Here is a 27746-nt window from a genome sequence, read left to right on the forward strand (position 1 = left end):
AAATTTGCTCTAAACAAAAAAGTATCTATGAAATGAATTATAATTGACATAAAATGCAATTATTTTACTTTATTATGGAATTAGGGTCAAACAAAATAGACTTTTTAGTCAGAGAACATCCGACTAAATATTGCATATTTTGTTTTCCGCTAAAACATTTTTGCAGTACTCTAATAATAAAAGACAAGATTTTATATTTGTCTTTATAATTTGGCATATTTTCTGTTGGTTTTATCTCACTTATTCATGAAAATAATTGTATGGTACGAATTGAAATAATACTGAAAAATGCTTAAAAACGATAAAAGACACCATATCTCAAAATGTTTATCATTAAACTCATATGAATTGTATGCCAAAATAATAAGGTAAATATGGTAAATATAAGAAATCCAGTGCTATAAATGTTTTTGTATTATCATCATTCAATTTTTTCTAAACATTTGATCATAAAGGGGTAGGGATTTCCGTTAAATTATGTTCAATTTAATATCATTTTGAAAAGAAGGTAAAAAACACTTTATTTGCCCTTTTTGAAAAAAATATATGTGAAATTTCAGCAATCAGTAAGACCGGGTACCCTTTGATTTACTAGATCGTGAGCTTAAGTCAAATTTGTACAAAATGGTATGATCAGAATTTAGAAAAAAACAAAACAAAGCACTTTTCCATATCATATCTATTGTTTCTATTGTAACTTTGTTGTGGGGAAACTCAATATTTTAAAACTTTATTCAGAATCAAATGAAAACATTGGTCAGATATGCAAACTCATCGAGGTCCAAAAACTAGGACTGACTTTATCAAACTGCCTACAAAACATTGAAGGGAAAGATTTGATGTCGGCATATATACATGATTTTCTTTGCATGGATTATCCCTTGTGCTCAGATAATGAGCTTGAAGTGAGTTATTCTTTATTGTTATTTTTTAATCGATCCAATAAAATAAAGTACAGAGTAATGTAAATATTTTATGACGTGTACACAATCCATTGTAAAAGAGAATGGACTTTATATTTTTAGCAGGTTTTCTTTTAAAACACAAGATGAAAATATTATTAGCTGTCGTTTCTAAATAGCTACTTACCTTTCTTGGTTAGAATTCTTCAACATATAGGGTAACAATAATTAATTTTAAAAAGTGTGTTAATATTCAATGGGGCATTTGTCAACATAATTGATTTATTAATATTACATAATGATTATAAGCTGAATATTGTCCATTCTGGCGGATTTTGTATTGACCAAAGTGCATCAACTTACTTAAAACATTTTGTCTTTTCACTCACAAACAATTTTCATAATTGCCCTGCTTCATTTTTTTTTAATCTTACAAGACCTAATAAGTTAACAAATAGGCCAAAATATATCATTTTGAGTTCGGTATAAAAAATAAATAAAGGAACTCATGTCAAAACATTTTAGCATGTTTTGATAAGAAGATTTTTGTATTGTCCCCTTTAGTTATGAAAAAAGCATGCACAAAGGCACCCCAGTGAGCATAGTTTAAAATATCCGCACATTCTCATACGGACAAAAACGGTAAAGGATAGTGTGGTTCTGTAAGATTGGAATGTTTTAATATAACTGAGTATATTAATGTTCGATTCGATTTGTTAATTTTTCCCGTTACAATATGATACAAAAGGAAGACGTTAAACAAGCAGCACTTCAAACTGAATTAATCTATGTTGTTATAATTTGTGCAACATATCATTTTGATTTGGCCAGAACTTTTTTTTTGTACCTGGATCTGTTTTTTTCTCTTCAAATTTAAGGACATCCTACGCAGTTTGCTCGTAAAATCTAATAAATTTTACTAAAATTGAGGAAAACGGAGGCTATGATTTTTTTTATATCTTTTTCTCTGAGTTTGTGTTAACCCCAATAATCACCAACAGTAAAGCATGTCATCTGCAGCCGTCCAATAATAAAAAACTTATTGAACAGCTGTAGGTTCTTACTAGACAGCTGCAGGGCAATTAGAGATTTTCTAAACTTGGTTTAAAAAAGATAACGTCACATATTAAAAAAAATATTTAAAAATAATTTTTTACATATGTTTACAGCTAATACGTGAAAATTTGAAGACAGAAGTTGATAAGCTTTTATGTGATATCGAGGCAAAAAAGTCTGGTTTAAGTTGTATTGTTGCCACACATATCGCTTATAAAAAGTATCAGTGTGTTTTTCAAAACTTCCATTGCATCACCGAAATTTGGCCAAATATTCAGGAAAACTTGAAAAAAGAGAAAAGGTCCAAATGGAGAACAGACAAGGGACAGGTTAGTTTTGTATTTATTCAACTAAGCAATCTGTCCAACAATCTATTTTTGCCTGTACGTCATTTAGAGTACATATTTGATGATAACATACGTTTGGATGGTGAATTCCCACATGTTTCGAAATTCATTGTCATTATAATTATCATTATGTGTGATTATACTGGTACAATGATTTATTTTTAGAAATGCTTATTCTTAGATTTAACCCAACATATACATATATTAATAACATAATAGATCATTTATCATCAAATAGATATTGGATGTGCTCGGTCTTACAATACTAGTTGGCAGTTTGGAACCAAAACCTGATACCTTTACTGATAAAAAGGGAAGACAAAACTGGCTATTGACAGTACACAAATACAGACCTGTGGTTGAGAAAATTTTTTATTTACAATCCGATGAATCTTCCACTCGGAAAAATGAGCTAAAAGAAGCAAGGTATATATTAATTTTACTTTAAAAACAGTTTGAAAAGTTAAGAGATCAAAAAGGTTTTTTGTGTATTTACTATAACTCCATAAACTGGAATAAAAATCAGCACATTAGAAGAAGCAATATCTTTCTATACTGGAAAGAAATATTACACTCTAAAAAGGGCGTCTTTTTAAGAAGTGGGTGTGTGTTGCCCAGTTCAATATGGATGTTAACAGATTTGTGAAATAAATAATTCAAAAAATTAAAAACAAATACAGAAAAAGATGAATTATCGTTATTCATAAGAAAATATTGTACAAAGTTAAGTGAAGGACAGTGATGCAATTAAGGCACACATTTGTGTGAATTATGCTCGCATTTTTAACAAATAAAGTTAAAAAGATAGGTCTCCAAAAATGCCTAGAAAGAACTATATGAGGGATTAGATGTTTGTTTATATGACCCTAAATTTATGAAAAGAGCGTCAGAAATTTTGTTAAAAGATAGGTTATTATACATATCTACGTAGGGTTTATAAATATAAAATGTCGAAAAGTTATTATATAAATATATTATGTTTATCATGAGCTTATTTCACAAAAAGAAGGTATTTTAGCCAAGCTTTCCTGTCAGTTTTTAAAAAAGGAAAACCAACAAATTTATTTTCACCTATTAATTTTATATAAATCGCTGCAAAAAAATCGTGACAGATAAGTTGGTCTCAAAAATCAAAATGGCTACCGTGACGAACTTTTTTTTATTGTTATAGTACTTGGAATAATCTTATTGTAAAAAGAAATATTTCTAACGTCATGTACCTGTGTTTGTTATCGGTATACAAATGTTAACTTTGTTCGGTAATTCAGCAGTTTGAGAGTTTTCGGAGTTTTCATAACCCTTGTATAACAGATACCTTTCGACTAAAGGATTTTCCCTTGGATCACAAAATTAAATAAATATAATGATTTAAATTATCTACCTAAATATATTTGTTTTGATTTTCCCGGTTAGTTGTAGTTTTCAAAATTTTTCCTTTGGGTCTTATTTTACATAAAATACCGTTGTGTTAATTTTCTTCAATTATAAAAAGCAGCCCCGGCCGGGAATTAGTAAAATTTAGACATAGTATCAGGCAAATGCTAAAAGCCGAATTCTAACATACTAGATTGAAACAACTAATTCAAACTCATAATTGTTTTAACATATTTGAGAAAAACGTGGATAATTACAAATTCAAACTTCAAGACCCCGTCTTTCAGTACTCTCAGTCATTTGATTTAATATGATTTGCAAAATAATATTAACAATAATATATGTAAAAATGGTTGTTGAGAAACATTCCGCTCTAGAACATGAAGTTGAACTTTTGAAATGTTCAGGCTTTTGAGAAAATGCGGGAAATGGCCTATTTAAGTGACGTATAGAAGAGAAATGATCGATGTTGTAAAGCTGTTAAATATCTGTAACCAGGATTTTCTTTTTACTGTTTTATCAAAATATCTTTATAATTTGAGGGGAATTTCCTCAAATTTATAAAACATGGGGGCAATTTGAAATTTAAAATCAAAATAAACTTGCAAAGTCAGCGATTTTTATGATGTTTATAAGATGTTCAAACAAATCTTAAACACATTCTAACGAAGATAAAATTAGCAAAATCGCTGATATTCCAATAGTCAAGCAACAAAGAAAACAATACGATGAAACCAAAGTAAAAAAAGTAACTCAGACGGATAGAAACTGACGAGAAAAAATGCTGAACGTTTAAACGGGACGTTTAAGACGTCGCACATTCCGCCTCCTGGCATTATTCATATAAATGGCTGCGTGTAAAACAAACATCTGCCGTCAAATAATAGACATGCTACAAAATTAAAGTTAGAATTAATGTTAAAAATAAACATTTCTTTTTTGTAAAAAAAGATGCATCATTATATAGATGTACTTAATTCGATCAATGACAATTATATAAGTAAACTGAGACAGGATTTCCTTCTTTTAATTAAAAAAACTTAGATGTAATAGACAAAGACAAAGTTAAAATCAAAAAAAAAATTCACTTTCTATTTCTTCTTCTTAATGTTCCTGCCTTATGTCAGTTGTCATGTAATATTTTATTGTTTCTTTTCATCAAAAAACTATTTTTACACAGAGTAAAATGCACAGCTACATTATATTTAAATTTTGAATATCAAACAAATACTTGTAATGAATATGTACGTATCGCATTTTTATAATCTTATTTAATGCAAAAAAATGAAAGCTCGATTTAAAAAAAAAGCTAAAAATTCAAAGCAAAGTAATTGTTTTTAAAAAGTTTCACATACATATCCATAAATTTTACATACGAGAAGAAGTATGGTTGTTTTCTTATAACAACAACACACATTTTGTAGATCTCAGTGGACAAGAATAACGGTGGTAAAGCTCTTTCTGGAAAACGTGTGTTCTGTTCTTGATGGACAAGCAAGACGATGCTTAGTTTTCTGGCAGGTAATGTTTGAAGTTGAAGGGTTAAAATTTCAGTAATCACGACCTGTTAAGGTCTTCCATCTTCGACAGAAGACCTTGTACTGATTCAATTGATCATTCTTTTTTTTCTTCTAGACGTATTTTTTTAACTCGAATATCTTGCTTATTTGTTGTCTTATAAAATTCAAATTTTCAGGGCTTATTGGTAGTTACTATTTCTCAATACCTAGGGAAAATCGTTGATATAAACACTTCCGGTACCGAGTTATTCCCCTTTTTAAAAAAAATATAGGCATTCCTGTGCACGCAAAGGCTCTGAAACCGCCCATAGCATGTGTTACAAAGTCACAAATCTTGAGAATACATACTTTGAACGTTGACCTTTGAGTTTTATTTTTACAATTTTCCCCCTTTAAAGTTTCAAAAAATTTGAATTTTGTGCTTCAGAAATGCTGATTTTTGGTTGTGTTTTTGTCTCGTAGCTCTTAAGTTTAAAATTTTCTCTGGACACATACAGAACAAAATATGTGCAAAATATCGAGGGCTTTCACTTGACACGATTGAAAAAGGGATGGTCCATTTAATTAAGGGTCTAGAGCCCTTAAAAGTATTCGCTTTATGACTCAAAAATGGTTAATATTTTGTTATAGCTATTGATAGAAAAGTTGTTTATTATGGTGTTATCAATGTTGTTACAAAATTATTTTGTACCGGTAATGCATAGTATGGATGTAAAAAGCTTGTCTTGTAAACATGTACCTGTTTTCATTTGGCAAGTAAGTGAATAATCTTCGTATGTATAACGGACATAGATTAACAGCTGAAAGTGTACATGTACCAGCATATACGGTATGCTTTTATTCATTAGAAAAAGTGTCTTAAAAGTATACGTGTACATGTTTTTTTTTACACCTTTTTTTTGAGTCACCTCTGTTTAGGTCTTACAGTGGACAACTGTTAAGAAAAACGAAAACGAGAAAATTTAAACGTTCTTTTTCTTATCTAGTGGGATACATAAACTGGATTTTAAATTTAAAAAATAACTTCCATGAAATAGATTTGGGTCATTTTACTGCAAGCATTTCAAATTGACCTAAATTCTTAGTTGTAAGCGTCATAACGTAACTCATCCTTCGCCCGCGGCCGAGAAAATCGGTCAGCGGTTATCTAATACACAAGGGTTGCGTCTGTCATTTGTGATTTTATTTAGCCGCAAACACAAGAATCGTTTTAATATTGATTACAAATTAAAGTTTACTCTTCTGAAGCAGTATCAGACAGATAGATCAACTATGGGATTTAAGGGAAAAAAATATTAATTGAAGTTTAGTCATCATACTGCAAACATTTTAAACCTTCCACAAGTTCCTGGGTTCTGAACTCTCTATGTGTGTTTTACTTATACGTAAGTTATCCGATCCCTCATCAGCGGCCGAGGAGATCGGTCGCATCTGCACTAACTAGAGCTCAGCGGTTATCTAATAACAAGATAATACTTGTTTGAGTATCCACATCAGTCGTGTATGATTAAGAAACACAGAAACCGATCAGTTACGAAAAACTGGCTATATATTATTTCTTAACTTATTTTAAAATTTATAATCTACTCTTGGTTTAAATGTTTTCCGATTATTAATAATTATTATTAATTACAGGTATTGAAAGGGGAAGCAGATATGAAAAATATATCATGCTTAGAGAAAGTTGAAAAGGTCCTGAAGTCGTGTGCTACAGAATTGAGAAGTCGGGCGTGTCGGTAAACTTTCTTACACATTTTTTTTACAATCAAAGGATTTATGTTATCTAAAGTATTCTTTAGGAAATCAACTTTCGAAAATACATTTCACGCCTTGTTAAAGATTGTATGATAAACATTGGTTTCTATCATTTTACATTTACTAAAGCAAACAACAATGCAAATGTTGTGAGTCTAAAGCAGTAGAACGGCCCGTTCAACTCCCATGTGGTGATGTAATTTGCGCCAACTGTTACAGAGAAACATCAATCACAGGACCTTATAAATGTCCAGCTTGCCACACCTTGTTTAAAGCGGATTTTAAGCCTGGGTTGGCAAAGATTTCCAGGTATAATGACACGCGTGTACAAGATTGTTAATACTGTATTATGCTGATTATTGTTGTTTTTTTTGTTGTTGTTGAGGTTCAAACACAGGTTAAAATACATTTTGTACATTGCAGTTCGGAAATGAAAGATTACGAAACGTTCAAGATATATGGCGACAAGTTCTACAGGGACGTCGTTGTTCAGCTATGTTTTTCTGAGGAAGAGACACCATCCCGTGAAGTCATTGAAAGACTAGTGTCACATATTATAAACGCTCCAAACTCGGGCAATGAAGATAAATTGATGAGTAAAAACATATCAATTCTCGAGGAAGGATTTGATCAAGTTCCAGTAGTCCGCTCATTTTTATTACAACAGATTTTACGAACAAAGTAAGAAAGAAAAATACTTGTAGATAGATGGATAGATATATAGATAGATAAATAGATAGGTGTAGTAGAACCTGTTTATTTTGCTTCAGAATCCAAGGATTTCTCCTCAATGAACTAATAAATATGTGTCTTAAATGGTAATCTAGCGATATTTTTTTTTCAAGTATATTATTAAACATGTAGTCACCAAATCTTTGGCTCTAATTTTTTGCTTTTTCTTAGTAATGAAGAAGTTGAAAATATTTTGGAAACCTACGTTAATAAGGCCAAAGAGACGTTCATAAAGGACCGACAAAAATATCTGCTTGAATTAAATGCTTTGATTATCAACTGCTTAGAGGTAAGTTGTAATGAAGTTGCATGTCTTGGCCATGGCAGAGTCAATTTTTTTACAGTCTAGTGTTTTTTTTAATTGAACAAAAAGTGGTATTGTAAAATCAGTTTTTAGGTTACCCTAGTCAGTACGTCGTCCATTGTGCGATAACATATTTGTAAAATTCAGGGGTTCATGTTATAGGCCCTGGCCTACTACTCCTAAATATGTTTGAGAAAACTGAAGACATGGTTAGGATGAACATGAAGCTTTCTATCAATATTGTGACATTCAGGGCCCTGGGTCAGGGGTTTAGGCCCTGAAGCGGGACCAATATTGGCACAGTGCCAAATGTTTAGGCCCTATTTAAAGCGGGGCAAATATGGCCATAAAAAATGCTTAAATTCTTTGAAAATCTTTATCGCTACTTCCATATGTACTTGAGAAAAATTAAATGCATGCTTATGATGTCCATAAAGCTCTCAACCCATATTGTGAAATTCCTAGTCTGCACGTTGGGCATGGGGTTCAGGCCCTAGGGCAGGTATATATATATATATATATATATATATATATATATATATATATATATATATATATATATATATATATATATATATATATATATATATATATATATATATATATATATACCCAAACTTCCTTATTTATTGGGTCTGCCCTGTATTTATGAATTATTGGGCCAAATGTTGTCTGTAGTTATGCGAAGACGGGATCAGATTGATCATATCCAAATTCACGTCAGGAAGCTATGTATAGCATAAAAACGAGACTAAATTGTTAACCAACTGTATATATGCCTATTGCATTTAAACTGTAGAACTGGGTCTTGGACCATATTGTTGAAAATTGTATATATATTCCAAAATAAGTTGATGGGTCTAATCAATTATGATCGATTTATACTGGTATTTCCGTTAATTTCTGCCATTCTTAAAAGCTATCATTATATTATTTAAAAATAAATTAATTTACAACAGTTACTGTTTATATGGTTTTGCATTGAGATCATAGTTTTGTGTCGTTGACCCAATTATAAAAAATATATTAGCTAAAAAAAGAAACTGTGCATTATTTTAAAAACATATAAGGTGCGCAATTATTACTTTCAATGTCAGCCTTATAAAATAAAGAAGCTGTACGGTTTTTCCGGGGACCACGTTAATATTATGCAGTAAACCAACGAGAATCACATGTCGCTATTAGTCGTAAACACGTAGTAGACCGCCATGCTTTGCGATTCATTCAATTGATTGGAGAATGGGTTCGACGAAAACATTGTCATGTGTTGAAAAATGCTTTCCATAAAAGGTCGTGTACCTGACCTATCACAATTAAGGAATATACATGCGAAATATGAAAACCCTTAAGTACCAACCGTTCTAAAGTTATGGCCAAGGGTAAAATTTTCAAAAGTAGGTCAAACTCGAAGGTCAAATTGTTGGTACCGTAGGGAAGGTCTAATGCAATATCTATATTCTCTTGGCTTGCAAAAACTGTCTAAAATTTGATAATTTCATTGCAACCGAGTAACACGTCGAGGTAAGATTACGTCGATAAGATGAAACCTCCACAACGAAATACTTTGAACTGGGCTGCAACAATATGCTATTGGTGTACATGAGAAATCATCAATTAAAAAATGTTTTACATAGTCAAATGGACACTTTAAATAACACGAACTCTTCAGTTCCATGGCCAGTACTATTAATAGCAAAATATTATTCCAAAAGTGTACAGTCAAACAATTCAGAAATTATTTATTCCTGGTCACTTGTCTCTCATACATGTAGTATTCCCTGTGCACTGCAGGCACATGTGACACAGACATTTTTGTTAAGAAAAAGGCGGGGGGGGGGAGGGTTATCTGGATTATCTGCCTGTCGTCTTAATCGAAAATAACAACATGAAAGATAATTTCATTTATTACTACTTGGTGCATAAAAGGAAAACTTAAACTAATATGTATTAGCAGAAAACTTAATTTAAAAAAATCAATATTTCAATAGTTTATATCACAAAATCCAATATGCATTCATAAAAATGTTACATTGTACAGTAAAGTACATGAAAATCCAGGTCAGCTTCTAAAATTGTAGCAACATGTATGTCATAATGGTTTCCATAGAAAGTCAAAGTGCATAGGGACAAATTTAAAAAAAATCAACAAATCTGATAATTGAAAAAAAAACCTTTTTGTAAAGTTCTGTATGTATACAGTAATTTTTTTTGGATACCTGAAACAAATTTAATATCGTTGACATCATGTATCATGTCTTTGAAAATTGTTTAAGTTTACCTTTCTCTTAATTCTATTTTATTTAAGTTCTATATGCATTCGATTGAATATTTATCAATTTAACCTAGCATTTAAAATATCATGATTATTTCTCATTTGTTGACGAACACATCATTCCTGTGGTCTTTATTGTCAATGTTTTTCTGATAAACTTCTAGTATGTCATGTAAGTGTTACATGTTGCACACCATATTGTAGCATAATAATTAAAGCATAAGCCCAATAAAAAAGATCTTCACTCACTGATGATTGATTTAAAAGTAAAAAAAATCAAGAGACTGTGACAGAAATAGCAGTAAAATTCCAAAACATATTCAGAAAAATAGTTTTATTAATCTAATTAGTTTAATACCTTCATGTTGGGCTAAATTATACAAAATTTACAAACACTGCATTTAAATTTCTTCTTTCAATAAATTCAATGGTCTGCAAAGCTTTCTTCGATGAGAATAAATAAATTCGAAAAACTCCTTCATAATCATCATACACTGACATAGAATCAATCCTTTTTGCATAACAAAAGGCATTAACTTCGTCATATATACAGTATTTTCTTGTTGACACAAAGCCAATAGACCTAGAATGATGAGTTTTCTCAATGAGCGTTTCATTAGTTATCCTAGAGCCATGACTATCTTTCTCTGTGTAGAGCCCAGGCTTTTCTATGCAGGTTGCTGATACATATCTTTGGTTTACCTCACTGATGCTGAAAACTCCTTGGTCACCCTGAGTTTCATCAGTTCTCATTTCTACAATACGTAATCATATCCCAAATACAGATATACTGTCAGAAAGTTTAAACAAAATGAGTCAGGTTTTGCAATAAAAAAGAGTCTAGAACATGTATCTGAACTATTGGGTCACACATGTCAGACCACATTATTGGGCCTATATTTATCAAATACCAATACTATTTTAACCTATCAAGAACATGGACCTTATAATATGAGGTTAAATAAAGACAAAGGCCAATTGCTAAGCATCAATACTGTGGAATCATTAAAATTCGTTGGGGCTCAATTTTTAGTGGAATTCGTGGGTGGCCCTCCCCCACGAATTTAAATCCTCAACACAAACAATTTTAGAACGAGTTATCTTCGTTACTGAAACAGTAACTGACGCATCCACGAAATTACATTCCCGCAAATGAACAAAATAGTCACAGTCCACGAAAATTGGCCCCCCACAAATTTAAATGATTCCACAGTATGTGGATATTTTTGCTATAAAATTATGGCCTTGTAGTTAAACACTATTGTGAATCATATGAATGTATCCAAAAAATTACCATTGACAAGACCCTCAATGAGCGTTTCATTGCTTTTCTGTGCAGGTTGCTGATACATCTCTTTGGTTTTCCTCACTGATGCTGAAAACTCCTTGGCCACCCTGTGTTTCATCAGTTCTCATTTCTGCAATACATAATCATATTCCAAATACAGATATTCTGTCAGAAAGTTAAAACAAAATGAATTAATTTTGCAATAAAAAAGAGTCTAGAACATGTATCTGAACTATTGGGTCACACATTTCAGACCAAACTATTGGGCCTACATTAACATGTATCAATAACCAATACAATTCTAACCTGTTAAGATCATGGACCCTGTAATATGGGGTAACATTTAAGACAAAACCAATTGCTAAGCATCAACATGTGGACAATTTTGCTGAAAATTATGGCCTATTAGTTAGACAATATTGTTAATAATATGAATGTATCAAATACATTACCATTGCCAAGATCCTCAATGAGCATTTTATTGGTTGTCTTAGAATTTAGACTATCTTTCTCTGTGTAGAGCCCAGGCTCTCTGGTGCAGGTTGCTGACACATATCTTTGATTTTCCTCTCTGATGCTGAAAACTCCTTGGTCACCCTGTGTTTCATCAGTTCTCATTTCTACAATACACAATCATGTCCCAAATACAAATAACTGTCAGAAAGTTTAAACAAAATGAGTCAGGTTTTGCAATAAAAGAGTCTAGAACATGTATCTGAACTATTGGGTCACACATGTCAGACCACATTATTGGGCCTATATTCATCAAATACCAATTCTGTTCTAACCTGTCAAGAACATAGACCCTATAATATGGGGTTACATTTAAGACAAACCAATTGCTAAGCATCAACATGTAGACATTTTTGCTGAAAATAATGGCTTATAGTTAAACAATATTGTGAATCTTATGAATGTATCAAATATATTACCAATACATTTAAGACAAAACCAATTTCTAAGCATCCAGATGTGGAAATTTTCGCTGAAAATAGTGTCCTATTAGTTAGACAATATTGTGAATCATATGAATGTATCAAATACATTACCATTGCCAAGATCCTCAATGAGCATTTCATTGGTTGTCCTAGAGCCATGACTATCTCTCTCTGTGTAGAGCCCAGGCTTTTCTATGCAGGTTGCTATTACATCTCATTGGTTTTCCTCACTGATGCTGAAAACTCCTTGGCCACCCCCTGTGTTTCATCAGTTCTCATTTCTGCAATACATAATCATATTCCAAATACAGATATTCTGTCAGAAAGTTAAAACAAAATGAATTAATTTTGCAATAAAAAAGAGTCTAGAACATGTATCTGAACTATTGGGTCACACATGTCAGACCACACTATTGGGCCTACATTAACATGTATCAATTACCAATACTATTCTAACCTGTTAAGAACATGGACCCTATAATATGGGGTAACATTTAATACAACACCAACTGCTAAGCAACAACATGTGGACATTTTTGCTGAGAAACATGGGCCTAATAGTTGAACAATATTGTGAATCATATGAATGTATCAAATACATTACCATTGCCAAAATCCTCAATGAGCATTTCATTGGTTGTCCTAGAATCATGACTATCTTTCTCTGTGTAGAGCTCCGACATTCCTATGCAGGTTGCTGAAACAATTCTTTGGTTATCCTCACTCATGCTGAAAACTCCTTGGTCACCCTCTGTTTCATCAGTTCTTATTTCTACAATACATAATCATATTCCAAATAGAGATTTTCTGTAAGAAAGTAAAATCAAAATGAGTTATGTTTTGCGATGAAAAATAGTCTTGAACATGTATCTCAACTATTTGGTCACACATGTCAGACCACACTTAAGGGCCTACGTTTACATGTATCTATTACCAATACTATTCTAACGCTAAAAACATGGACCCTGTAATATGGGGTTACATTTAAGACAAACCAAATGCTAATCATCAACATGTAGACATTTTTGCTGAATACATGGGCCTGATAGTTTGACAATATTGTGAATCATACAAATGTATCAAATACATTACCATTGCCAAGATCCTCAATGAGTGTTTCATTGGTTGTACTAGAGCCATGACTATCTTTCTCTGTGTAGAGCCCAGGCTTTCCTATGCAGGTTGCTGACACATATCCTTGGTTTTCCTCCGTGAAGCTGAAAACTCCTTGGTTACCCTGTGTTTCATCAGTTCTTTCTACAATACACAATCATGTCCCAAATACAAATAACTGGCAAAGTTTAAACAAAATAAGTCAGGTTTTGCAATAAAAAAAGAGTCTAGAACATGTATCTGAACTATTGGGTCACACATGTCAGACCAAACTATTGGGCCTACATTTACGTGCATCAACTACCAATACTTTTCAAACCTGCCAAGAACATGGACCCTATAAAATGGGGTGACATTTAATACAACACCAACTGCTAAGCAACAACATGTGGACATTTTGCTGAGAAACATGGGCCTAATAGTTAAACAATATTGTGAATCATATACAAAAAAAAAAACAAAAAAAAAGTCAAAACAGTTTAGAAGCTATAATATAACTATGAACATAAGAAACAATTTTACATTTTAAGTTGTATGAAAAATCAGAAAGAATATAGTTAATATGAAAAGGTACACTAATGTCATTAAATTGATTAAACAGTTTAACTCTTTGTTGAGTGTATCTTGGACACTCAAGAAAAAGATGTATATTACCTTCAGATTCAGACCCACAGTTTGTACATCGACTATCAGCAATTAAAAAATCCTTAAATAAATGAGCATTTAAATTGCTAGCTTTATTCCGTAATTGACATAAAAAAATATTTTCTTTCCTATTGCCAAAGCTGTAGTGTTTGCAAGTTTTGGGTATATTTTGGTTTTTGACTTTTGACTTAAAAATAGACAAAGACGATGAATGTTTTATTTCTGCATCACGATTATTCCATAATTTAATTGTAGACGGAATAAAGCTGTTGTAATAAGAAGTAGTCCGACACAGTGGCAGAGAGTAAAAATTGCCATTAGACCTAAGATTATATGCATGTTTAGTTGGAAAGTATGGTTGAATTAAGTCCAACAAGTACTGCGGTGCTTCACCATGAATTATTTTCTAGAAAAGAATAAGCTTATGTTTATCCCTTCGAGATTGAAGGGTTTCCCAGCCAAGTTCGCTATATAAGATACTTCTAGATGAGTTAACTCTCAACCCTGATATTATTCTGGATGCTTCAATTTGTACTTTTTCAAGCAATTCAGAGTTTTCTTTGGTACAGTTGCCCCACACAACATCACCATATTCCAGTATAGGTCTGATAAAAGCCATATATATTATATCCAGTGTTTCTCTATCAATTGTATGCTTTAGCAATCTTAATATATTCAACCTTTTGCATGCTTTTTCATCAATACCATTAACATGATTGGACCAACCACCATCAGACTGTAGATGCAAGCCTAAATGTACATGACTTTTTTTATTGTTTATGATTTCACCATTATATCCAAACAGAATTGCAAGATAGTTTATATTTTTTCTCGTAAAGTCAACATTTACAGTTTTATTTGCATTAAAATCTACAGCCCATGTGTTGGACCAATTTTTTATTATGTCAAGGTCATAAGTAAATGATAAAGTTTGTTGTATGCCAACATCATCAATAATAGCAAATAGAGAAGTATCATCTGCAAATAATCTAATATTGTTTGAAATGCCAATAGTAATGTCATTAATGTAAAGCAGGAATAGGAAAGGACCAAGTACTGAACCCTGAGGAACCCCAGCATCTATGAGTAATGTTTTGCGATGAAAAAAGGTCTTGAACATGTATCTGAACTATTGGGTTACACAGAGTAATTGATAAAGTTTGTTGTATGACATCATCATCAATAATAGCAAATAGAGAAGTATCATCTGCAAATAATCTAATATTGTTTGAAATGCCATTAGTAATGTCATTAATGTAAAGCAGGAATAGGAAAGGACCAAGTACTGAACCCTGAGGAACCCCAGCATCTATGAGTAATGTTTTGCGATGATAAAAGGTCTTGAACATGTATCTGAACTATTGGGTTACACAGAGTAATTGATAAAGTTTGTTGTATGATATCATCATCAATAATAGCAAATAGAGAAGTATCATCTGCAAATAATCTAATATTGTTTGAAATGCCATTAGTAATGTCATTAATGTAAAGCAGGAATAGGAAAGGACCAAGTACTGAACCCTGAGGAACCCCAGCATCAATGAGTAATGTTTAGCGATGAAAAAAGGTCTAGAACATGTATCTGAATTATTGGGTCACACATGTTAGACCACACTAAAGGGCCTACATTTACATGTATCAATTACCAATACTATTCTAACCTGCTAAAAACATGGATCCTATACTATGGGGTTACATTTAAAACAAACCAAATGCTAATCATCAACATGTAGACATTTTTGCTGAATACATGGGCCTTATAGTTTGACAATATTGTGAATCATACAAATGTATCAAATACATTACCATTGCCAAGATCCTCAATGAGTGTTCCATTGGTTGTACTAGAGCCATGACTATTCCTCTCTGTGTAGATCCCAGGCTTTTCTATGCAGGTTGCTGACACATATCTTTGGTTTTCCTCACTGATGCTGAAAACTCCTTGGTCACCCTGTGTTACATCAGTTCTCATTTCTACAATACACAAGCATGTCCCAAATACAAATAACTGTCAGAAAGTTTAAACAAAATAAGTCAAGTGTTGCAATAAAAGAGTCTAGAACATGTATCTGAACTATTGGGTCACACATGTCAGACCACACTATTGGGCCTATATTTATCAAATACCAATTCTATTCTAATCTGTCAAGAACATGGACCCTATAATATGGGGTTACATTTAAGAAAAACCAATATTGCTAAGCATCAACATGTGGACATTTTTGCTGGTAATAATGGCCTAATAGTTAAACAATATTGTGAATCTTATGAAAGTATCAAATATATTACCAATAAATTTAAGACAAAACCAATTTCTAAGCATCCAGATGTGGAAATTTTCATTGAAAATAATGTCCTATTAGTTAGACAATATTGTGAATCATATGAATGTATCAAATACATTACCATTGCCAAGATCCTCAATGAGCATTTCATTGGTTGTCCTAGAGCCATGACTATCTTTCTCTGTGTAGAGCCCAGGCTTTTCTATGCAGGTTGCTAATACATATCTTTGGTTTTTCTCACTGATGCTGAAAACTCCTTGGTCATCCTGAATTTCATCAGTTCTCATTTCTACAATAGTATTCATATTCAAAATACATATACACTGTCAGAAAGTTAAAACAAAATGAGTCAAGTTTTGTGATAAAATAGAGGCAAGAACATGTATCTGAACTATTGGGTCACACATGTCAGACCACACTATAGGGCCTACATTATTAATTACCAATAATATTCTAACCTGTTAAGAACTTGGACCCTATAATATGGGGTAACATTTAAGACAAAACCAATTGCCAAGCACCAACATGTGGACAATTTTGCTGAGAAACATGGGCCCAATAGTTAATCAATATTGTGAATCATATGAATGTATCGAATATATTACCATTGCCAAAATCCTCAAGGAGCATTTCATTGGTTATCCTATAATCATGACTATCTTTATCTGTGTAGAGCTCAGACAAGATCCTCAATGAGCATTTCATTGGTTGTCCTAGAGCCATGACTATCTTTCTCTGTGTAGAGCCCAGGCTTTTCTATGCAGGTTGCTAATACATATCTTTGGTTTTTCTCACTGATGCTGAAAACTCCTTGGTCATCCTGAATTTCATCAATTCTCATTTCTACAATAGTATTCATATTCAAAATACATATACACTGTCAGAAAGTTAAAACAAAATGAGTCAAGTTTTGTGATAAAATAGAGTCAAGAACATGTATCTGAACTATTGGGTCACACATGTCAGACCACACTATAGGGCCTACATTATCAATTACCAATAATATTCTAACCTGTTAAGAACTTGGACCCTATAATATGGGGTAACATTTAAGACAAAACCAATTGCCAATCACCAACATGTGGACAATTTTGCTGAGAAACATGGGCCCAATAGTTAATCAATATTGTGAATCATATGAATGTATCGAATATATTTACATTGCCAAAATCCTCAAGGAGCATTTCATTGGTTATCCTATAATCATGACTATCTTTATCTGTGTAGAGCTCAGACATTCCTATGCAGGTTGCTGATACATCTCTTTGGTTATCCTCACTGATGCTGAAAACTCCTTGGTCACCCTCTGTTTCATCAGTTCTTATTTCTACAATATATAATCATATTCCAAATAGAGATTTTCTGTCAGAAAGTTAAACAAAATGAGTAATGCTTTGCAATGAAAAAATAGAGGCAAGAACATGTATCTGAACTATTGGGTCACACATGTCAGACCACACTATGGGGCCTACATTTACATGTATCTATTACCAATACTAATCTAACCTGTTAAGAACATTGACCCTATAATATGGGTTAACATTTAAGACAAACCCATTGCTAAGCATCAACATGTGGACAATTTTGTTGAGAAACATGGGCCTTATAGTTAATCAATATTGTGAATCATTTGAATATATCAAATACATTACCATTGCCAAGATCCTCAATGAGTGTTTCATTGGTTATCCTAGAGCCATGATTATCCCTCTCTGTGTAGAGCCCAGACATTCCTATGCAGGTTGCTGATACATATCTTTGGTTTTTCTCTCTGATGCTGAAAACTCCTTGGTTACCCTGTGTTTCATCAGTTCTCATTTCTACAATACGTAATCATATCCTAAATACAGATATACTGTCAGAAAGTTAAAACAAAATGAGTAATGCTTTGCAATGAAAAAAGGTCTAGAACATGTATCTGAACTATTGGGTCACACATGTCAAACCACACTAAAGGTTTTGGGTTAAAGAATGAGCAAGTATGTGGTCAGTACATCATTAAATTTTTCGTGTTCAAAATGTATTATTACATACAAATGTATTAAATATATCACCTTTGTTGGAATCCTCTGCAAGTGTTTCACTGGGTGTCCTAGGGCCATGACTATCTTTCTCTGTGTAGAGCCCAGTCTCTCCCGTGCAGGTTGCCAATATATACCTTTGGTTTTCCTCACTGATGCTGAAAACCCCTCGGTCACCCTGTGTTTCATCAGATCTCATTTCTACAATATGGATTGAATCATTGTTAGTCACCAAAAGTAAAAAAAATAAATTTCTTAGCAAGCTTTTAAACGTCAAAGTTCTAAAATCTTAAGAAACCTTCACCACACATAAACAAATAAATTTCAAATTTAAACAGAACAACCCTTTGTAAATTATTTCATTTGCCATAAAAATGCAAATGTATTGAAAGCCTTCTTATTGTCGAGATAATAGATCATTGACTAACTTTTTGAAAATAAATACTATGCATTGTTATATCACGAGAATCTCTACTCCTTTAATTAAATTACTTGCTTTTAATTTAATGGCCCTGAAATCCACGTAAAAGCATTACATAAACCATCTACTCACAAATTATCGTTTTGGTGGCTAGGCGTCTAGGGGCCATTTCACGATATTAAGTACTCAAGTATAAATAAAAAATCTACAATAATAATTGATAAATTTTTCATATATAATGCTATAAATGATAACAAGTAATCATAAAAGATAAATAGCTAGTAAATTTCATTTGGCAACTGTGTTGGTCACTGCTTTTTGAATTTCAAAACAATTACATGTATTTCTAAAAATTGTTTCTTCTTTGTCTAAGGAGGCTGCCTTAACTATAAAATATAAAGGATTTCTTTATTACTTAATGCTATTTTTAGTGATAACTGTATCTGCAATGGAACTGGACAAGGAAAGAGTATATCTAACAAGATGCAAAACTACATGTTTAAAAAATGTCTCAATATTTTGTTTAAAACATCCTGGTTTGAGAAATTTATGATTATGCTAAATGTTTCCTTTTACATTCATGAAGCTAAAATGAGAAATCTAAATAAATGAGCATACTTAAAAATGTGTTTGACTTCATTTAAATATATGTGACTTTTTGGAGCCTAATTTGGTTATGAAGAATAAATTTTAACTACCTTTTTTCGCCAAGAAAAGTCAACGTTCTTTCCATAGTTGTATCTGATTTCTTCACCAGCTTTTACGTCATTAACAGCAAAAATGCAAAGATGGGGCTCTGCAAACCCCTCATGAAGCACCTTTATATTAGCATTTGGACTTATATGTTCATCATTTATAAGTCTTGCCATGGAGCCGTCATCTTCCGAGGCATCAATCCTGAGAAAGAAAACTTGCATATACACACTAAGTAACATTGAGATAAATGCTGATATTAAAATTGATCCTACTGGAAAATGTGTATGTCGTAAGAAATTAAGTCCTTTGTCCCCCAATAAAAGTTTGGATTATGGTCTGTCTGTATGTCCATCCATCTGTCCATATTTCTGTCTGTCTGTGACACTTCCTGTTTTCACTTGACATCTTGAGAAGCCTTTCAGTTTTTGCAATGAAATTTTCTTTGTTCTCTTAATTTTATATATTCTTCTTCTTTGTGTATAATAGATTTTAACTTTTTATGTGATGTTATTTTTTTAGGTGTGATTAATATATTCATATTATTATTTTGAATAGAAGTGTTATTTCTATGCTTGAAGAAGGCACGCATTGCGTGTTCGAACAATAAGTATGTTGCATGGATTATCCTTCCTTGTTGAGTGATTTATGCATCGAAGTAGAACGACAAGAGTCTGTATAGGATGGAATTGTAATAAATTTTTCCTAAGGTAAAATTGACATGGATTTGTCCAATGAATAGTTAAATAACACATGAGGACCAGGATGTAAACTAGTACATGTTTACTATTTGTGTTATTTTGTCTAATAAAAGACTTAATTATTATAGGACATTATGACAACTTGGTGGAAATATTTGGTATGTTGAGTGCATATCTGGGATCATGCAACAAACTTTATTAAATGGATAATGGTTGGCATAGTATCCATACTTGATTTTATGTATTCTTATGTATATGACATATATTTTTGTTTATATAACAGCTTGGTTATTTATTTATTTAAGGTTTCTATTTTTCGAACTTTTTTTGCCTTAGAAATGATTGTATGTACTTCATATGTTTGTTTGCACTATAATTAACATTGTTAGTCACCAAAAGTAAAAAAAATAAATTTCTTAGCAAGCTTTTAAACGTCAAAGTTCTAAAATCTTAAGAAACCTTCACCACACATAAACAAATAAATTTCAAATTTAAACAGAACAACCCTTTGTAAATTATTTCATTTGCCATAAAAATGCAAATGTATTGAAAGCCTTCTTATTGTCGAGATAAAAGATCATTGACTAACTTTTTGAAAATAAATACTATGCATTGTTATATCACGAGAATCTCTACTCCTTTAATTAAATTACTTGCTTTTAATTTAATGGCCCTGAAATCCACGTAAAAGCATTACATAAACCATCTACTCACAAATTATCGTTTTGGTGGCTAGGCGTCTAGGGGCCATTTCACGATATTAAGTACTCAAGTATAAATAAAAAATCTACAATAATAATTGATAAATTTTTCATATATAATGCTATAAATGATAACAAGTAATCATAAAAGATAAATAGCTAGTAAATTTCATTTGGCAACTGTGTTGGTCACTGCTTTTTGAATTTCAAAACAATTACATGTATTTCTAAAAATTGTTTCTTCTTTGTCTAAGGAGGCTGCCTTAACTATAAAATATAAAGGATTTCTTTATTACTTAATGCTATTTTTAGTGATAACTGTATCTGCAATGGAACTGGACAAGGAAAGAGTATATCTAACAAGATGCAAAACTACATGTTTAAAAAATGTCTCAATATTCTGTTTAAAACATCCTGGTTTGAGAAATTTATGATTATGCTAAATGTTTCCTTTTACATTCATGAAGCTAAAATGAGAAATCTAAATAAATGAGCATACTTAAAAATGTGTTTGACTTCATTTAAATATATGTGACTTTTTGGAGCCTAATTTGGTTATGAAGAATAAATTTTAACTACCTTTTTTCGCCAAGAAAAGTCAACGTTCTTTCCATAGTTGTATCTGATTTCTTCACCAGCTTTTACGTCATTAACAGCAAAAATGCAAAGATGGGGCTCTGCAAACCCCTCATGAAGCACCTTTATATTAGCATTTGGACTTATATGTTCATCATTTATAAGTCTTGCCATGGAGCCGTCATCTTCCGAGGCATCAATCCTGAGAAAGAAAACTTGCATATACACACTAAGTAACATTGAGATAAATGCTGATATTAAAATTGATCCTACTGGAAAATGTGTATGTCGTAAGAAATTAAGTCCTTTGTCCCCCAATAAAAGTTTGGATTATGGTCTGTCTGTATGTCCATCCATCTGTCCATATTTCTGTCTGTCTGTGACACTTCCTGTTTTCACTTGACATCTTGAGAAGCCTTTCAGTTTTTGCAATGAAATTTTACACAACAACTCCCTATGGCCTACGGAAGACCCCTATCAAATTCATACTGTCTTTATGCGTAACTTTCATTTCCAGCAATTTCTCAAAAAGCTTTGGAGTTTTTGCAATCAAATTTTATACCATAACTCCCTATGGCCCTGCCCACCCTTCTTAAAGCCCCCCCCCCCCAAACACCCGATGATCTGTACATGCTCTTCTTTTTCCATAAGCAGGGGACACAGATTCTTTGAATTAGCTTGTTTTTTGTTTTTATTTCAATGAGTTTCAAGGACAGGAATTTTTAAAATCAATAAACAGGATAATTCCAAATGTGATATCATCAGCCAAATGAAGGTGAAAGATGGTGTGCTTAATACAGGTATTTTCAGATAAGGAAAAATCACAAGCCTGAAAGTCTTCAATGGCATTGAACATGAAAAAACAATTTCAAAATATCTTTTTGAGTTTGAATTTTGAAGATAGCAACTGAGTGTCTCAGGTGACCTAATAATTTTTTTTAGTTTTAAACAAAATGTCAAAATTACATTGAACACTGTTGAAGGGCCTTATGCTATGGTCTAAATGGAGCAGGGTTCAAATTGACTAGACACCATCGAACATGTTCATGTTGAATTAGAATATCAAACTCAACATCTTGTTTTCAGGCAATGTGAAGAACTATCAGGTTTATTGAATTATTTAATATTATAGACATTGTTTTAGTGATTATAATTATACAACAACCATGTCTCTGCTCTGTTATGACTACATGTTAAAGTTATGATAAGGCATGGTATTCAGTGAGTATACTGCTAAATGAAGAAATACAGTAATAACTTCCTTCACTTTTGTTTTAAGACAAAATTAGTTATTAGATTGTGAAAAGTAAGGTTGAAATTCTGACATTCAATCTTTTCAGTCTTCTAGGATTCATGTTAATGGAATTTCATGATAATTTTCTGCCTGTTGAGTTGTTTGTGTTAATGTTATACCCTTCCGAAATGTTATTCATGTCATTTAATGCACCCGTCTTTTAAAATTTCATCCGCAACAACTATTATATTTTTCTTATGGTAATTTTTAACAATCAACAAGTTAACAACCATTCAATAAAACATTTCAAGGAAAAGGCAAACAAATTTGGCATGAAATGATTGTGTCACACCTTTTGTTGGAGACAGACTGATCCAATAGTGTAAAAAAAATAGGAAAACAGGTAACACGGATATGTCAGTAAAATTGTTTCTGCTAACTGTTGTTAAAATGCAGATAATAATCTGCACACACTAAATTTAGTTGTCTAGCTTTCAATCTTTAGTTTCACACTATAGAAAAAGTTATCCTTAACTTGCCTGATGCTCTAGGCAATTATGTGAAAAATTTACATACATCAGATGAACATTAGGGCATGGAAAAGCATTCAAATGCATAGATAGAATACTAAGACATTTAATAGTGATACATATACCTTTCTTTACTGCATGTCTGTATTTCATGAAAGGAATAACCTTGTCCACCTCACACTAACATAGAAGATAACTACACAAATGAAAAGCAAGAAAATGGATGATATTATTTCCGTTATAAGGAGAGTTACAAGGAGATTTTCTTCTTGCATTTTCTTTTCCATGCCACTTCCTGTTACATGTTTATGACCCAATAATACTGTGCTGCATACACAGATATCCAAGAGTCTTAGACCCAACAGCAATATATTCAAGACCCAACATTTTCATTATCTACTTTTGAGAAGAAAAAATTTCATCAGTCCTCAATATTACCAGGAACTGATCATGAAATATATCCACTTGTCCATCCATCTAGTTTCCAACCCCATTAATGTTATTTGTCAGAATTCCTAATTAACTTGCCCAAATCTGAAGAAATATAAAGAATTTTGAAGAGCTGAAAGATATATCGATAATATTATTTAACATTAATTTGTAACTCAAAGCAATTAGGGAATAAAGTCTTCTCATTTACTATTTTCAACCATTAATGTTGATTTAACAGTCGCAAACCGAGTTTTATCGGCAAGTGGAGCCGATAAAACAGATATTTTAGATTCTAACTTTAGTGCAAATGATGCATATTGTTTGATGTTAACACCTTCTTTTGTTAAGTTTCTTTTATAAGAAATATATGTCAATAAAGTTTGTGTTTTAGGGTCATTATTTTTTTATGACACGTACAATCAAAAGCTTTCACTCTTGTTAATGCTTGTTTAACTCCTTAAAAACATTAGTGCATTAGCTACCGTAATCAAAATGCTTTTACTAAACAATTGGCAAACGCAGTATTACTGTCTGCAACTTACTCTTGATCACCATTGTCAATTAACAATATCTATAGTGAAAAGATACTGAACCCTTTTGAACCCTGATGGCATCATTTCAAAACTAGACGTTTTGGGCGGGAGCGAGAACCAGACTATCAGGTAACTTTACATTAAAACAAAAGTAAAAGTAGACACAAACTGCTTACGAAAAATCGAAATTTCAAGCGGTTTTGTCAGATACTCATATGTAAATAGTAAGTTGAGTGATAATTGAATTTAGGAAAAAAAAAGAATATTACATTACCCAAAAAACCCCCCAAAAAAGTTTGTTCACGAAAAAAAAAACGGAGTGGGGGAGGGGGTGTCAAAATGTACTTGTCAACAGAATTTTGCAATTGCTTACGTGAGGAAATAGGACGTAATTGTTTTTTTCATTTTGATTTAACTTTGATACTGCATATACTGAATAAGTCAGTTTCCTAACCTCTTGCTCATGTGAGAAAGTTGAACTTAGAAAAAAAAATTACTGTCAATGTATCTGTATAGCCGGTTGCTTACTCGAGCAATTCGAATAGAATTTTGCTCATGAGCATTCACGAGAGCAAATTTTTGTACATGTGCATTTACCTTAGTATTTTCCTCCCTAACAGAGACTAACAATCTGCACATAAGCAAAATGAATTCCTACCTAATTTGCATACATTTCTTACTAGATTCTAATGTGCTGTTCATGAGCTGTTCATGAGCTGTTCATGAGCATTTGTTAGAATGTTTGGTACGGGCATGACAGCTAGTGGCTAAAAATTCTGTGGAATATTAATTTTTAAAAAATTATATTCACAATATTCTTCGAAGGTAAAAAGATTCTCTTGCTAATCAGACAAGTCTGTCTGGAAATCGACCTGCCTGATCACAAAATGAACTGGACACAGACAATCATGAGACACATGCCCTAGACAGGGCTAGTGGATTTGTGCATCATATCTCCCTGATCTTCAAAACTTCTTTTTAATTTGCTTTGAAAGAAAAGTGAAGTGTCACTACATTTTGGGTCTAGGTTAGTCTCTTGTGCCGATAGAAAACATTAGCTATTATATGCTTGTGCCCCCTCAATAATAACATCTGACGACCTTCTTTTTGGGGGGTTTATTTTTTTTTGTCAGTCAAGGAATTTTGTGCCCCCACCCCCCTCCCCCTTCCAAAGTGAAATTCTTTCCTACGGACCTGGTTCGGTTCATACAGGCACTACACTCAAATGTTATAAAGAATAGAGAATATAACCTTAACACTTTTAAAATCCTTAATTGTTTCTGTACTTTTTAGGTATAGTCAAAACAATTCAGTTTGGCAGAGGAATTTCGAACTCCAATAAAAAACGAAAGTTTCTTAAGCATTAACATAAAACCTTTCAAATATATATTAATCTTTGATAGTGCTCATATTTATATTACAAAATTAATTCATTGGACCCTATAAAAGCAGTGTAAATGTAAAAATGTATATATACCTCTGCATAATAGTTGCAACCACTTCGTGGGTCTTCGGTGAATTTCGGTTCATTCCGCATCTAATTTCGCGCCATTTTCACGCGACTTCTGATTAGACAATGACAATATGTGACCCTCACGGGAAATTAAGGCCCAACAGTTCAGGTTACAGACAAACAGTTCATTTTACAAATGTTTCCGACTGTAAGGAAATAAAGCTACGATTAATTGTTGGGTCTATAATTGTTGGGTCGATGACCCAACAGCTCAAAAAAGACCCGACAATTAAACAAAGATATATATATATACTCAAGAAAAACTAAATGCATGGTTATGGTATTCCTGAAGTCTTCTAACAAAACTTAAAAAAAAAATTGACCCTGTATCGGGGGGTTCAGAAGCTCGGGCATGTCAATATGACCATATAGTGAAAATGTATTTTATCTTGTCTGTATCCCCAGCAATAGGTATGAATTGAATGCGTAGTTATGCTACATGTACTTAAGAAGCTCTCTGAGTAAATTGTGAAATTTATTATTCCTGTCTCAGGAGTTCAGGATCATTGGTTAGAACCAATTTAGTCACAAAGTGAAAATGTATTAAATTTTATGACGTTTTCTTCTCTACTTTTAGTCGTAAGTAGGAGGTTTTTTAAATGCATTGTTATTATGTACATAATGTTTTGGTATACTGTTCTTTAATTGTGAAATCAGAAAAGCGTTGAGAATTTTTTTTAATTATGTTGGTGACAAATATTACCGTATAATAGACAAAATATTTTTTTAGGTCACTTGAGTCACTCAGATAGCCTAGTAGCTTACTGCTGCCTTATTTTAAGAAGGTTCCATCCGACTTTTTTTCCTCCCTCTTTAGGGGGGTCACGTGACCCTGTCTATTGGTTTACTGTCAAGTCTCAAACCGGAAGGTACGCGTAGAACACATAAATTGAGTCTACGCGTAAGAAAATAGTGTAGAAAGTTTTCATGCATTTCAGTATATATATATATATTATGAAAACACGCATTTAATCTGTTTAAGTCCTCTGTGTATAAAAAAAATTCTATTTAGAAATTAAACAAATAGTTTCATAGATCAAAATATTCTTGCTCTGGTTAAAATGTGGAATGAGTTACGTAACTGAATGCACAGCGCCATTGACAATTAAGTTTGTGTACGAGCTCATTAATCAATAGAAAAGGTTGATGGTGGAATCGAAATTAAAGTTCCCAAACGCAATGTTATATTTTTGAAAAATTGTGAATTTCATTTTGACAATCTTTCACCTTGATACTTCCAAACTTCATGCGCAAGACGAGTTTAAAATCTGGACGGGTTATACACAGATGTTTTACAAATTAAATAAGGGTTTCATTGGCTTCCAGTCTACTTGCGGTACATGTATGACTGTTGTTCGTCTCTAAAGGGATTTTGCACAAAGAAAATAAAAACAAGTCTGAATTTGCCTTCTCGTTCGTTGGCTTTTTAGTTGATTAAACTGAATTTAAATTTTAAACAATGCATTATAAGCAAAATCTATAATAGATTATACATTTTGGAAGACTTATACGTCATATAATATGTACAATCTTATCGATTGAAGATCCAAGTTAAATATTAATGTTCATGTTTTAAGGCTTATTTGGAATCAGGCTTGGGGTTAATTACATTGTAAAATAATGCATTACATTACCATTACTTTATGAATTAGGGCATTAAACTAGAGCAGAGCTCGTGGCAAAGCCACGAGTAGGTCTTCCGTTGTTGCTGCGGGTTGAAAATATATGTGATATGGTGTCAAAATATTATAATGACTAAACTTTCAGTTCTGCTTTTGTTATAAAAACGTGTTGTGATTGAAAGCCTGTATATAAAACGTGTTTTGAAAAAGAAAGGAAGAACATGTTTTAGGAAAACTA

General features: G+C 32.2%; 2 protein-coding genes across 2 annotated transcripts in view; one reads left to right on the plus strand and one right to left on the minus strand.

The window, feature by feature from the left end:
- The window catches only part of LOC117685030 (E3 ubiquitin-protein ligase rnf213-alpha), a 94328-nt gene that overhangs the window by 32497 nt on the left and 34085 nt on the right, over nucleotides 1-27746 (plus strand). Inside the window, exons 15-22 of the mRNA XM_034459217.2 lie at nucleotides 739-905; nucleotides 2072-2287; nucleotides 2544-2731; nucleotides 5104-5200; nucleotides 6835-6935; nucleotides 7084-7263; nucleotides 7378-7635; nucleotides 7858-7975. Coding sequence (XP_034315108.2) covers nucleotides 739-905; nucleotides 2072-2287; nucleotides 2544-2731; nucleotides 5104-5200; nucleotides 6835-6935; nucleotides 7084-7263; nucleotides 7378-7635; nucleotides 7858-7975 — 1325 coding nt within the window. The remainder of the gene's footprint in view (nucleotides 1-738; nucleotides 906-2071; nucleotides 2288-2543; nucleotides 2732-5103; nucleotides 5201-6834; nucleotides 6936-7083; nucleotides 7264-7377; nucleotides 7636-7857; nucleotides 7976-27746) is intronic.
- Nucleotides 17208-18792, minus strand: LOC136271387 (uncharacterized). The gene is made up of 4 exons (XM_066071314.1): nucleotides 18586-18792; nucleotides 18184-18351; nucleotides 17697-17858; nucleotides 17208-17374 (listed from the first exon to the last, which is right to left on the minus strand). The coding sequence occupies exons 1-4, from the start codon at nucleotides 18749-18751 to the stop codon at nucleotides 17208-17210; spliced, it is 663 nt and encodes a 220-aa protein (XP_065927386.1). The 5' UTR covers nucleotides 18752-18792.

This window comes from Magallana gigas, chromosome 9, assembly GCF_963853765.1.
Source record: "Magallana gigas chromosome 9, xbMagGiga1.1, whole genome shotgun sequence".
Lineage (NCBI taxonomy): Eukaryota > Metazoa > Mollusca > Bivalvia > Ostreida > Ostreidae > Magallana > Magallana gigas.